The 13,969-nt window shown below is 46.7% G+C and overlaps 1 protein-coding gene across 2 annotated transcripts in view; it reads right to left on the reverse strand.

The window, feature by feature from the left end:
- Window positions 1-295: 295 nt before the first annotated feature.
- The window catches only part of GAS2L1 (growth arrest specific 2 like 1), a 223,503-nt gene continuing 209,829 nt past the window's right edge, over window positions 296-13,969 (reverse strand). For both annotated transcript variants that reach the window (XM_086943240.1, XM_086943239.1), the window contains exon 8: window positions 296-2,477. In XM_086943240.1, the coding sequence (XP_086799366.1) occupies window positions 746-2,477 (1,732 nt within the window). In that variant the 3' untranslated portion in view covers window positions 296-745. The remainder of the gene's footprint in view (window positions 2,478-13,969) is intronic.

Raw genomic sequence — 13,969 nt, forward strand, 5'->3', positions numbered from 1 at the left:
GCCTGAACCCCATTATATCAGTAATTTTGGATAAAGTGAATCATTTAACTGAGGGCTTTTGTTTGTGTGTACATTTTGAAAAACGAGTTGCCATTTCTGAACCCCATACTACATAGTGACATTACAGTATATCACAATATGTGAATCTACAGCAGATTCATGGTGTGAAAATTAAAAAAATAAGCAGAGGAATAGAATACCAGGCGACTGGCGAAACGTTGATGAGAAGACAGGAATGAAGAAAAGAACAAGAGATAAGATATGTAATTGAAAAGAGGCATGTTATGACAGAGAGTAAAAAGAGATAGGGTAGCTCTTTATTGCCAAGTTTATGTTCGGACTCTAACCGTTTCCATGATCTGCTTGGGCAACTTCCTTTCAATCATTTTACCTGAAGCAATGGACACTTGCTCACTTTTGAAAAGCACTTAGGGCTTCCTAGGTCTGAACATGGCACACAGTAGTTGGAAAAGTGCTGTTATCAGGCACTGACTTTTCTGTCACATGCCGGGTGCAAAAAAGCAAACATCTCTTGGGGGCATTAAAATAGATCCAAGGAGCCCACCACCTGGGACCCCCACCCTTGAGAGACTAGTTTACAGCAGAGAGGTACACAGAGCAATGGAGGACATGCATCAAGTACAGCAGCTAGCCAGCAAAGGCGTGGGAACGGGGATCTGGAAACAGCAGTAGGTAGGCCTTGTTGGCCTGTCTCCTTAAAACCACCCTCCTCCATCAGATCTCCTCAGCCCCAGGAATTCTCTTCTGGACCCTCTAATTCCAGCTGTCCCTGGGTTACATGTGTTTCAGAGAAGGAAGCAAATATGGAGTTCAATGCCCTCCAGGACTTGTGTTTGCTGGGGCCTGTCTTGGGCGGCGCACCGCCCTCAGGAGACCGCGCAGCAGATTTGTAGCTCTGAGGGGTGGGGATTTTAGAGGGCTTCTTGTCCGGCTGATTGTCCATCCTGGGACGTATCTTGGGTCGCAGTTTGAGTTTGTAGATGGAAGGTACTCTGTCCGCCCTCTTCTGTGACTTCTTCGGCCTCATGACCACCTCTTGGACCTGGGAACCTTCTTGGACATCTTGTGGATAGCTGGGAATTGACTCATCCGTAGTCACCACCAGAGAGCCATCATCATCCTCCTCTGACACTTCTTCTACCACCTCATTTTCTTTAGCAGTGGACTCTAGGTCCCCTTCTGAGCCTACGACACCCGAAACATTCCAAGAGAGGTCCATATTTCCATTGGGAAGCTCAGGGCCTTCCTGTGAATCATTTAGCGCTGTATGATAGTTGCTGTCATCTGAGGAACTGGACAAAGTCACCTTCCGCCGGTGTGTGACTGATTCTGGTGTGACTGGGGTGTTCCATGACCCAGTCAAGGGTTCATGCCCCGCTGAGCCATTGGCAAACTCTCGAATGGCTCCTGGAGGAGATGAGCGCTGGAGATTAGCCAACATATGTGTACCCCTGACATCCTCTCGCTGCCGTTCAATAAAGTCTGGTGGCATGCCACCCTTGCAGTAAACGTTGAGTGACGATGATGACGAGCTAGACGAGCAATAAGCTGAGTCCACAATGGCCTGGTCTGGGGTGGCCTGCTGGTATCTATGCCTTAGATGGGAATGTTCTAAAGGCGCAGGGTCCTCATTGTCCATACCAATGAGTTGTGAGTTGGCTAGGAACTCCTCCTCCAGACTCTTATACAGCATCTGCTCTTGGCTAGGATCTAGTCGTAGGGGGGCTAGAAATGCCTGACTCAGGTTCTCTAGGTCTTCAATGTAGTTCTCACATGGTTCTTTTCCAGGCAAAGACTCTGTGGAAGCAGCAAGGCTTGGGGACTGGCGGGACAACCTTCCGAGCCTAGGACTGGGGTGGCCTTGAGACTTTTGTAGACCCTGAGGCCGAGGCAGCGTCCTTGATTGGGCGTCCGTCATTTTGGACAGTGGCGATGACCTTGCTTTTGCAGAAGACATGGGGGTCTTGGACCCTGCAGGTGGTATGCGACTGGGTACAGGGCTTGTGGTTCTGACTGGAGGTTTGCCAAAGCCATTGGCCTTCTGCTGGCCGGAGAGTGCCCAGGAGTGCTGCCCGTCTTTGCCTCGGCTAATAATCAAGATGGCATCACGGTCTTCAGCTCGACCCTGGCTCCGTGCTCTCTGATTATTTGGGCTCTGAGTACCAGGCTTGGTAGGAGCGTGAGGACCCCGAGATCGGCCACGCTCCTCTAAGACAGAGTTTGAGTGTGGCGTTGACTTAGACGGTGTTAGTTTGGTAGTTGGGCTGCGGTCTTGAGACTGGCTCCGGCTGATCGGCTTCTTCCTTGGTGTACTGGCTCTCTCCCTGGCAAGTCTTCCATCCTTCCCAAGCCCAGTGAGAAGGGCCCCATCGCTGAACTTCCTGCCCGGGGGACCACTCTGCACGGAGGAGGCTGAAGAGTCACTGTCACCAGAATAGCGTCTGGGCCGTGGCGGTCTGTGTGGGTGGAAAAGAAGGAAACACAAGATAAAGATAGGTGAGAAAACACAAGAACTAGCTCAAGAACACAAACTAGAGAGCAAGACGAAGGAAAGGGATAGACCGGAATAATGACAGGTTCTAGAGGAAAAGGTTGTGACTCATGACTACAGACCTATTATTTTTTTTTAAGTATATATTTCAACTGTTACAATTATCGTTAAATAGTTAAGTTGTTACAAAGCGCATAATTTACTCCATGCGTCCATTTCCTTTGTCTAGTGTCATTACTAACCGAAAAAACAGGATTGAAGTGTAAACGTTATAAAACTAATTTTACAATTAAATACAATCTCCTAAAGTCAACTCCCACAACCCACTTGTTCAATATATATGTAACGTTTTTTATACAGTGTCTCCATTGTTATCCAAGGGTTTACTTTGAAGTAATATCAGTTACCAATTCTTATTTGAGAGCATTAGCAATGGTGGGTGAGTGGGAGAAGAACATTTAAATGGGTGTTGAAGAAATGTAGGGATTGGAAAGGGTGTTAGTGTGAGCGCGAAACAGTTGAGTCCTTTGATGGTTGGACACGGGCTCTGCTTGATTATGAATTGTGCTAGTGAAGCGCTTGTATTTTGTTTCATGCCAAAGAAGAGAAGAATAACAATTCACTGTGACACATAGCTTTTAAGTGACCACGTTTCACGTTTGGCACCTTCAGCCTGTCCTGGCTTTTTAGCTTACAGCATTTTGCATTTGAGAACTTGTAATTATTTTAAATATTTATTGAATAACCAACTTACCCAAGTGGTTAAAAGGGGTGTGGGGCAAAGTACGAAAACAGCAATATAGAAATAGAATAATATATAAGGAACAAAAGAACAAATGCAACACACGTTTCAAAAGACTCCGCAGAATACAAAAAGTACAAAATCAAAAAATAACCGTAGTTGCCGAGTTAAGACATAGAGGGCCTGAATACAAATGGGCTGTTGTTTTCCAACCCCGGCGTAAACCCCTGTTTGCACAAGAGTCGGATTTACGAGTTTGGTTGTATTTAACGCATCCAATAAATATTTATTTATTTGAATAAATACCGCAACCTTCATTAAATTTTGGAGTATTTACTGTATCACGTGGATTTTGGAGTGTTAAATACCAAATCTGCATGTTGTTTCCCAGAAACTCTCCATATGTGCTACTTATCACACCCGATAAATTACATAACCCGAGGTATTGTTATTTATCGGGTACGATGAATAGCACCCCTACTCGTAATCAAGGCTGTGGTAGGAACACAATCTTAAACTTCTTCAGAGTGTTGTGTAGAAGCTTCATGGAGGAGGAAGACACAGTCTAAGGGGAATCCGGGGTCCACGTTGGATGGGACAACAGTGGATGTAGTTCTATTTTTCCTTTACTATGGAAGTATGGGCCCCAATCTGCAAAGAGCTGGTGCCTGAAAAGATGGAACAGGTGGAAGATGGCAATCATTTATTTAGGTTTTCCTTATAACCTGCACTATCACTCATAATACAGAGTCTATAGACGTGAGGTCAAGGAATCCTTTCTGACCATGGACAGTTATTCAGTGAAAAGCAACATCTTAAATAGCATTCTAAAATTTAGAAGGTTAATTTCCGCCCTCTTTGAAAGCGATTGAGAGTTCAAGAAGTTTGTGACTTTTTATTTTGCTATTTGCAAATTTGATTTTCTTTGTGTCTCTGAGGCAGTCTGAAGGAAAGTGTTTCTGAAATTTTCGGAATTTAATTCAGGACTATTGCCATTGCATATTTTGTGGAGCAAGAATGCAGATTTAGCTTCGTTTTGTTTTTGGAGTACTGGAGGACAATGCAGTTGTTTTCTGTGTTCAAAAATATGGCCAAACTGTTAAGATGAAATCCTGATAATAGCATTCCATATGTGTTGGAGACGCCGGCCTCCTAGTACCTTTTTGAGGGAGGCTGAAATAGTTAGAGTTGTCAAAGTCGAGTCTTGATTAAATGTATGTCTCCACAGCCATAATATTTTGGAAAAATGCTAAGTGGAAGATGTAAACATTATTTTCAGAATTCTGAGATTTTGTAGCTGAGGCAATCTAAGATTCATGGATAATTGAGAGTCCAGGATAGTCCCTAGAAAATGTACAGTTATTGCTGGTTCGAGGCAGATGCCTGCCGATAGTGGCCATAATCTATTGTCCCAGTTCAATATTTGTTAAAGATCGAAAGTATTAAAAGTTTCTACTGGTAGTTTAGTAAGTAAATGGATCTATAGTTAGATGGATCCATTAGGTGTAAAGATTTTTTTAATAATGGTCAAACTAAGAGAGGTTTAAACATGTCTGGTATCTGTCCCCTAGATGGAGAAGTTATGTATTTCGCAGACACTTGGGCCAATTTGTTTTTGTTCTTTAATGTGCTTCCAGCAATCTCCTGGGGTATGGTCATCTGGGGTGTCCAGAGGCCAACTCTTTTCCATGTAAGTTTTCATATTCTTTAGTCAATAGTAAACTGAACTCTGTGCGCTATGCTGGCTTGGTTTATGCTGTTGCATTGTTATGCTACTGGCATTGTGTAGCACTGTTCTACCACTTGTATTGTCCTGTAGTGATTTTGGAATCTGGAAGCCCCAGTAACATTCTGCGATTCTCTTTGACTGGAGTCAAGATGGTCTGCTTAAGCCCAACAAAAATTGAAAGTATCAATTGTCTTTAATCACCTGTTTTGACAAAGCGACCACCCTCTACCTTCGTCATTCTGTACTTTCCTTACTTTATGCAAGAACCTCAAGTCCAGTTCGGCACACACATATGCCTAATGTACATTAGCAGTTTGAGTGAAACCTTTGCTCTGGGTGGCAACCTCTCCCCATGTCATCACAGGCACCAGTCCTGAGCTCCCACCTTAAAATGCACTGTTGTAAGGTATGTTAGTCTAATTAGTTCACTGGAAGCAAACCAAGACTGCAACACCCAGAATGCATGCGGTTGGAACATTAAAGCCCAAGACTGGATACAGTTTAATAATATGGAACAAGGTGGTCACTGTACTCCGCTCACTTCTATCTTCTCATTAGCCATAATAACTGACCCAATTTCTCATTCAAGGTGGCGAGAGCTTTCTCAGTGCAAGGCAATTTCATTAGTACATTTGTGTTAACACTGAATTATGTTGATCATACCTGTTAGCATCACACTCAATCACTCTTTTTGTTGCCTAACATGTTTGTACGTTACACACAAATGAGACTTGTAGACATTCCTCAGCCTGATACTAAAAACTATACATGACCTCTCAAACCATCTGTTTCTTTACCCCAAATGTCTCATTTACTAATCCCAAAGTCTAGGGGAGAGGTTTTGATTCTGAGTCTTCTTCCATTCCACAGCACTCATGTCTCATCTAGACTACTGTACCATTACCTACACAGCCTCCCCAAGAGACTTGTTACCAGGCTACAGCCAGAATGTGCATACACCTCTGCAAGGGCAACCACAACACACCTGCATTAAAGATCTCGATTTTTTAACGTCAAGATTAAATTGTTGGGTTTTTGGCCCTTCCACCGAGTCTACTGGGGCAAAGGCCCAGCATTTCAAGATTCTAGCCCCCCCCTACACCACAACCAGAATCCTCAGCTGATCATCCACCCACTTGATCCATCAGCGAGCTTTCAAGAGGATGATATATGGACCCAGCTCCGTGTCTTCTGGGTTGACAGCCTAAGACCCAGTCTGTGGAATGCACGCAACCCGTCCTTGAGATCTGATCTAGCCACTTGCAATTCTGGAGACTCCTGAAAATATGAATTATTTAGCCTTGCTTTCTAATTGCAATCCGAACAGATGGGGTGTGCTTGACTGAAGAATATCGGGCAGGGGCTACCTACCTGACTAGGCTCGGATTTGAGCAGCCCTCCATGTGTCCCTTCCCACCTGGGTGATGGACTCTCTTCCTTCTACAAATCTTCGGCTGTACCCTCTTGACATCACACGACTAGACTATCTCAGCAACAACTAAGGAAACCCTTCTAAAGATGTGTGTACTGTGGGACCAAGGCGGAAATATATTATGCACTAAGGGGTTTCTTTTACGAAGTTCACAAAATAATTGCTAATTTATGTAAAACAATATCCATACTGGTTTTTTAGGTCTCGGCGTCAACGCGCGGAAGCGCGTCTCCGCCGAGATCTTTTGTCAGCGACTATCATTCCCAGGAGACAGTCCTGGCCACGCGCATCCTTCCAGGCGATTTGTAACTGGAACGCGCGCTGTGGCCAGGCGCTGTCTCCTGGGAAGCGCAAGCACCCCACACGCATGCGCATACACACACACACAAGCGCCCATGCACGCACGCACATACATACATACAGAGACACCCCCCCTGACACATACACACACGCGCGCGCACACACACACACACACACACACACACACGTGCACCGAGGCCCCCCCTCCCTCCCTCCCTCCCTCCCCCGCCGTCACCGTCGCACGCATACATACACACACGAGCATACACGCACACACACACACGCACCAAGCCCCCCCAGCCTTTTTTTGAACTTACCTGGCCAATGTCGGGGACTCTGCTCACCACGCGGCGCCCAACCTCCTGCTGGCGCGGCCCCGGGGCTCCACACCGCTCACAGGAGCCCCGGGCCGCGAGACGCAAAGACTCCGCCTGCCGCCTCCTTCCGGTCTGAACGTGGCCCCGCCCCCGTCACAGGCGACCGTGCCTGACTTCCGGGGCGGCCGCGGCGGCATTCCGGGGGCATACTCAATTCTATATTTAAAGTGCCTCCTACTGTGTAATGTGACAGGCGGCCTGAAATTATGTTTTGCGAGACGTTTTTATGATGTAAACTTTTAAAAGATCTCTTTGAAAGAAGAATTTGCAGACTAAACAAAACGACGGCATTGGAGACAAACAGGAAATGTACCCGAATTTTACAAACAAAAGACGAAGTATGGAACGAAATAGTGACAAGGAAATAGAACAGTCTCTCACAAAAGTATGCAGAAAACGGTGAGACCTATTAAATGAGTGCAGAGTGAGTGCAGAGTTGTAATGCAGAGTAGTGAGTAGTGAGTGCAGAGTGGTAATGCAGAGTAGTGAGTGCAGAGTAGTGAGTGCAGAGTAGTGAGTGCTGAGTGCAGAGTAGTGAGTGCAGAGTAGTGAGTGCAGAGTAGTGAGTGAAGAGTAGTGAGTGCAGAGTGCTGAGTGCAGTGTAGTGAGTGCAATGTAGTGAGTGCAGAGTAGTGAGTGCAGAGTAGTGAGTGCAGAGTAGTGAGTGCAGAGTAGTGAGTGCAGAGTGCAGTGTAGTGAGTGCAGTGTAGTGAGTGCAGTGTAGTGAGTGCAGAGTAGTGAGTGCAGAGTGCAGAGTAGTGAGTGCAGAGTAGTGAGTGCAGAGTAGTGAGTGCAGAGTAGTGAGTGCAGAGTAGTGAGTGCAGAGTAGTGAGTGCAGAGTAGTGAGTGCAGAGTGCTGAGTGCAGAGTGCTGAGTGCAGTGTAGTGAGTGCAATGTAGTGAGTGCAGAGTAGTGAGTGCAGAGTAGTGAGTGCAGAGTGCAGTGTAGTGAGTGCAGTGTAGTGAGTGCAGTGTAGTGAGTGCAGAGTAGTGAGTGCAGAGTAGTGAGTGCAGAGTGCAGAGTAGTGAGTGCAGAGTGCAGAGTAGTGAGTGCAGAGTAGTGAGTAGTGAGTGCAGAGTAGTGAGTAGTGAGTGCAGAGTAGTGAGTGCAGAGTAGTGAGTGCAGAGTAGTGAGTGCAGAGTAGTGAGTGCAGAGTAGTGAGTGCAGAGTAGTGAGTGCAGAGTGGTAATGCAGAGTAGTGAGTGCAGAGTAGTGAGTGCAGAGTAGTGAGTGCAGAGTAGTGAGTGCAGAGTAGTGAGTGCAGAGTGGTAATGCAGAGTAGTGAGTGCAGAGTAGTGAGTGCAGAGTAGTGAGTGCAGAGTAGTGAGTGCAGAGTAGTGAGTGCAGAGTGGTAATGCAGAGTAGTGAGTAGTGAGTGCAGAGTAGTGAGTGCAGAGTAGTGAGTGCAGAGTAGTGAGTGCAGAGTAGTGAGTGCAGAGTGCAGAGTAGTGAGTGCAGAGTAGTGAGTGCAGAGTAGTGAGTGCAGAGTAGTGAGTGCAGAGTAGTGAGTGCAGAGTGGTGAGTGCAGAGTAGTGAGTGTGCAGAGTAGTGAGTGCAGAGTAGTGAGTGTGCAGAGTAGTGAGTGCAGAGAGAGTGTGCAGAGAGAGTGTGCAGAGTAGTGAGTGCAGAGTAGTGAGTGCATAGTGAGTGCAGAGTACTGAGTGCAGAGTAGTGAGTGCAGAGTAGTGAGTGCAGAGTAGTGAGTGCAGAGTAGTGAGTGCAGAGTATTGAGTAGTGAGTGTGCAGAGTAGTGAGTGCAGAGAGAGTGTGCAGAGAGAGTGTGCAGAGTAGTGAGTGCAGAGTAGTGAGTGCATAGTGAGTGCAGAGTAGTGAGTGCAGAGTAGTGAGTGCAGAGTAGTGAGTGCAGAGTAGTGAGTGCAGAGTAGTGAGTGCAGAGTAGTGAGTGCAGAGTAGTGAGTAGTGAGTGCAGAGTAGTGAGTGCAGAGTAGTGAGTGCAGAGTAGTGAGTGCAGAGTAGTGAGTGCAGAGTAGTGAGTGCAGAGTAGTGAGTGCAGAGTGGTAATGCAGAGTAGTGAGTGCAGAGTGCAGAGTAGTGAGTGCAGAGTAGTGAGTGCAGAGTGCAGAGTAGTGAGTGCAGAGTAGTGAGTGCAGAGTGCAGAGTAGTGAGTGCAGAGTAGTGAGTGCAGAGTGCAGAGTATTGAGTGCAGAGTGCAGAGTAGTGAGTGCAGAGTAGTGAGTGCAGAGTAGTGAGTAGTGAGTGCAGAGTAGTGAGTGCAGAGTAGTGAGTGCAGAGTAGTGAGTGCAGAGTGCAGAGTAGTGAGTGCAGAGTAGTGAGTGCAGAGTAGTGAGTGCAGAGTAGTGAGTGCAGAGTAGTGAGTGCAGAGTAGTGAGTAGTGAGTGCAGAGTAGTGAGTGCAGAGTAGTGAGTGCAGAGTAGTGAGTGCAGAGTAGTGAGTAGTGAGTGCAGAGTAGTGAGTGCAGAGTAGTGAGTAGTGAGTGCAGAGTAGTGAGTAGTGAGTGCAGAGTAGTGAGTGCAGAGTAGTGAGTGCAGAGTAGTGAGTGCAGAGTAGTGAGTGCAGAGTAGTGAGTGCAGAGTGCAGAGTAGTGAGTGCAGAGTAGTGAGTGCAGAGTGCAGAGTAGTGAGTGCAGAGTAGTGAGTGCAGAGTAGTGAGTGCAGAGTAGTGAGTGCAGAGTAGTGAGTGCAGAGTAGTGAGTGCAGAGTGCAGAGTAGTGAGTGCAGAGTAGTGAGTGCAGAGTAGTGAGTAGTGAGTGCAGAGTAGTGAGTGCAGAGTAGTGAGTGCAGAGTAGTGAGTGCAGAGTAGTGAGTGCAGAGTAGTGAGTGCAGAGTAGTGAGTAGTGAGTGCAGAGTAGTGAGTGCAGAGTAGTGAGTAGTGAGTGTGCAGAGTAGTGAGTGCAGAGAGAGTGTGCAGAGTAGTGAGTGCAGAGTAGTGAGTAGTGAGTGCAGAGTAGTGAGTAGTGAGTGCAGAGTAGTGAGTAGTGAGTGCAGAGTAGTGAGTAGTGAGTGCAGAGTAGTGAGTGCAGAGTAGTGAGTAGTGAGTGTGCAGAGTAGTGAGTGCAGAGAGAGTGTGCAGAGTAGTGAGTGCAGAGTAGTGAGTGCATAGTGAGTGCAGAGTGGTAATGCAGAGTAGTGAGTGCAGAGTGGTAATGCAGAGTAGTGAGAAGTGAGTGTGCAGAGTAGTGAGTACAGAGAGAGTGTGCAGAGTGAGTGTGCAGAGTAGTGAGTAGTGAGTGTGCAGAGTAGTGAGTGCAGAGTGTGCAGAGTAGTGAGTGCAGAGTAGTGAGTGCAGAGTAGTGAGTGCAGAGTAGTGAGTAGTGAGTGCAGAGTAGTGAGTAGTGAGTAGTGAGTGCAGAGTAGTGAGTAGTGAGTGCAGAGTAGTGAGTATTGAGTGTGCAGAGTAGTGAGTGCAGAGTGAGTGTGCAGAGCAGTGAGTGCAGAGTGAGTGTGCAGAGCAGTGAGTGCAGAGTGAGTGTGCAGAGCAGTGAGTGCAGAGTGAGTGTGCAGAGCAGTGAGTGCAGAGTGAGTGTGCAGAGCAGTGAGTGCAGAGTGAGTGTGCAGAGCATTGTGTGCTGTTGAGTGCAGAGTGCTGTGTATTGGCAATGTTAATGACAATGCCATTTATTTTTGATTTAAAGAAAAAAAAATGTCATGAGCAATTCCAATAGCTCTACCTTTAATGATGCCGAGACCATTGCATTGCAAATGCTTGTTTTTACTTCACACATCCTTACTAAAGTACTAACTTTTCAGGCCAGCAGAGAGCGCCATCGGACCGCTCCTCAAGAACTCAAGCATGTTTACTGTTTAGAAGCATCATGTCGTGAATGTTTGAATTTCAACGTCGTCCTCCCGTGGCCACTGTACAAGAAAAATATGTTTCTCGGACATATTACGACTAGCAGGGCCGGACTGGGAACCAGAACCGGCCCTGGCAAAGTGCTCGGCCGCCCCCCCTCCGGGAGGAGAGGGGAGGCGGGAGAGGTGCGACCGCGCTCTGTGACAGGGCCGGTTTTCGGCCGTTTTTGTTACAGGGCCGTTTTTGCAGCATAACGGCCCTGTAACAAAAACGGCCCCAGGGGCCCAAAACCGGCCCCCAACCATGCGGCCCACCGGGGAATTGCCCGGTGCCCTCAACGGCCAGTCCGGGCCTGACGACTAGGGCGTATTCTCCCCCCCCCCCCCCTCCCTTTTACACGTTTAGAGCAGGTCGGGACGAAATCACAAAACTAAACCATCGCTGCGAAATGGCTGCATATCATGTGTGACATCTGCCAATTGTAGCTTGGCACTTGGCATGATGGGAAAGAGTGATGATTGAACCCATATCTGCATTATAAGGACAACACCTAGAAGCCCATCAAGGGAAAACAAGGAGGAAACTTGGGAGTGTCACTTCAAGTTGTTAAGAAGTAAACAGAGATTTTTAAAGTGTTTTTCCTTTCTCATTCTGCGGGGCGGCATGCTGTGTGTCCTGTGCATGCCCGACATGAGATGGAGAGGACATACGGTGCTGAATTCAGCTCCGCCAGATCAGAAGCGAGCCAGTGTCCCACACCCGGTTTTACCTGGTTCAGGAACACCGGATCTGATGCTCCAAACTGGAAGAACCAGCTGATAAAACCACTCGAGGCATTGGCTGCAACATCAACTGAGCCACTGCCCCTTCCCTGCCCTTTCATTCCTGTTGGGGGAGGGGTTGCTAGAGAAGGGGCTGTTAGCAAGCGTTTTAAATGTGAATGTTACATTTTTTGGTACTTCAAACACGTGTTTATTACTACCCATTTGAACCAGCTTTTAGACTACAACACAAATATACGAGTTAAAAGCCGGGACTTAATGGGCAGGTACTGTCCGGTACTGAGAACCTACACTTCTTTAATTTGAAAGGGATAGTAGCCGCACTTCTCAGTATGGTCCAATGCTTCTATTAGGAGAGTATCATCACTTTCCAGCAGCAAACATGTACTGGGGATAGTGAGTACCTGCACCTCTATATTTCCATTTAAAGCACTGGTTAAAAATGCAAGGTTTCAAACGTTTGCCTTGTAATTTAAATTGAGATTTTCAAGGAGGAGCAAAACACAAAGATATCTGTAACAAAGAAGATTAATCCACTAGGCTATTGAATATAAAATGGAGATCTGCGACCAGCAAGCACACACTGCAGCAGGAACATACACCCTCTTAGCTACATTATAATAAATCTAAAAATAGACCAGGCAGGACATGCACACAGATCTCCCCATCAAATACATTAACCCCTGAAGTTATCCTACTACGATTATATATTGAAACATGTTGGATAAAAAAATAGAACTTGCAACAGATGCCTTAACCCACTCAGCTAGTTTAAAACAGTATGTCCTCAATTAAGTATGCCAGCGTACCTTTACTATCCCATTGCCAATTTCACTAGGGACAGAGTTTGCAAAAAATATTATGCCTAGGCTACGAACTCTATAATTACATAGGCCCTTCTGACTTCACCCCATTTCTGCCATCATCTCCCACCCCCAACTTGTGGGTTCCCAGAGTAATTTTTCTATTTCCATTAGTGAATGTGCTGCTGTTCACAAATCCCAGCCCCAAATACAATGGCTTCCTTGGCAGCCATTTTAAGCCACATAATGCAGACTTAAACCTGTGTGCAAAGTTACCAACTGTCATCAGAATCATCTTTAACGTTTGCTCTAGGTTGGCCACCTCACAGAGTTACTTTTTAGACAACAGCGTCTTTGTATGCTGCTGGGACTTGTAGTACACTCTCAATGTGCAGCGTAGGTAGAAAGGCAAAACAAAGGGAGTTTGTCATGCTGCTATGAAAGGCGTTTGTCGGACCAGTGGGTCTGGACTACATAAACAACCTACCGAGGCTGTCCGTGCTGAATGAGCAATGAGGACCAGTCATTCCAGGATAAGCAGGGCACGAGTCTGGGGTACACGCGTGTGGACGGCGCCCACGCACTATTTTCAAAGGGTGAACGCCGTCCACCCTGCCAAGAATTGGGCCCCACTAAATAATTTGCTGAACTCGTCCTGGTGTAATTTCCAAACTGTGGGACACTTTCAGCAGTGCCTGCACGTTGTCTGCTTTCCATCTGCAACAAACAACAACCTGCAGGCTGGGGGACTGGGCTTTCTTATTTTTACACTCCTACTGGGCCCATAACAAAGGCTGAATTTGAGGGGTCATCGGGCCTCCTTTTGTTCGAGTCTCCTGGCTGCAGCAGTCAGGAGCCTCACACCTAGATGCAAATGCAGCAGAGGGAAAACAAAGATTAGCACTTTACACATTCTCAAGCGAGGGAGCTTTTTTCTTTGTTCAGGCTCTGTTTTCTAGATATGCATGCACTGTAAGAATGTCAGATGTGTTGGTCTCTCCCAGTATTTACATAATACTAAATGTAATTGATATAGCGCTTACTACCCCTGAGGAGGCGTTGAAATAATTTAAGTACCAATATTTTTTCTTGTATAGCGCTACTCATCCCAAAGCAGAGTGTCAGAGCGCTTTACATCACACGTACATATTAAAGTCGTGGCTTGTGATGCCGCTTCCTATGATGTCAATTCCTATGCTGCCACATGTAATGTCATGTGCTGTAATGTCAAGTGTCGTGATGTCTCGTGCAGAGAAGTCAATTGCATACTGCCTAGCTAGGTTAGTCCCCCCACTTTTTTTTATTTTATTTTTTTAGGGTTTGTGACCTGAGGCTAAGTACAGGGGTCTGTTGCAGCACCCATGGTTCCTCCTCAGATTCGTGGTCCTCAGGGCCAGTCTGGCCATTGGTCCCCTCTGACATGCAGATAGGAGGCTGCGTCCAACGAAGGATTTGGATCCATTCACTGAGTTTAATTCGAGGCCTCCTGCATCTGAGGGGTGTTTTGCATATTTATGC

This window comes from Lissotriton vulgaris, chromosome 11 (genome assembly GCF_964263255.1).
Source record: "Lissotriton vulgaris chromosome 11, aLisVul1.2, whole genome shotgun sequence".
Taxonomy (NCBI): domain Eukaryota; kingdom Metazoa; phylum Chordata; class Amphibia; order Caudata; family Salamandridae; genus Lissotriton; species Lissotriton vulgaris.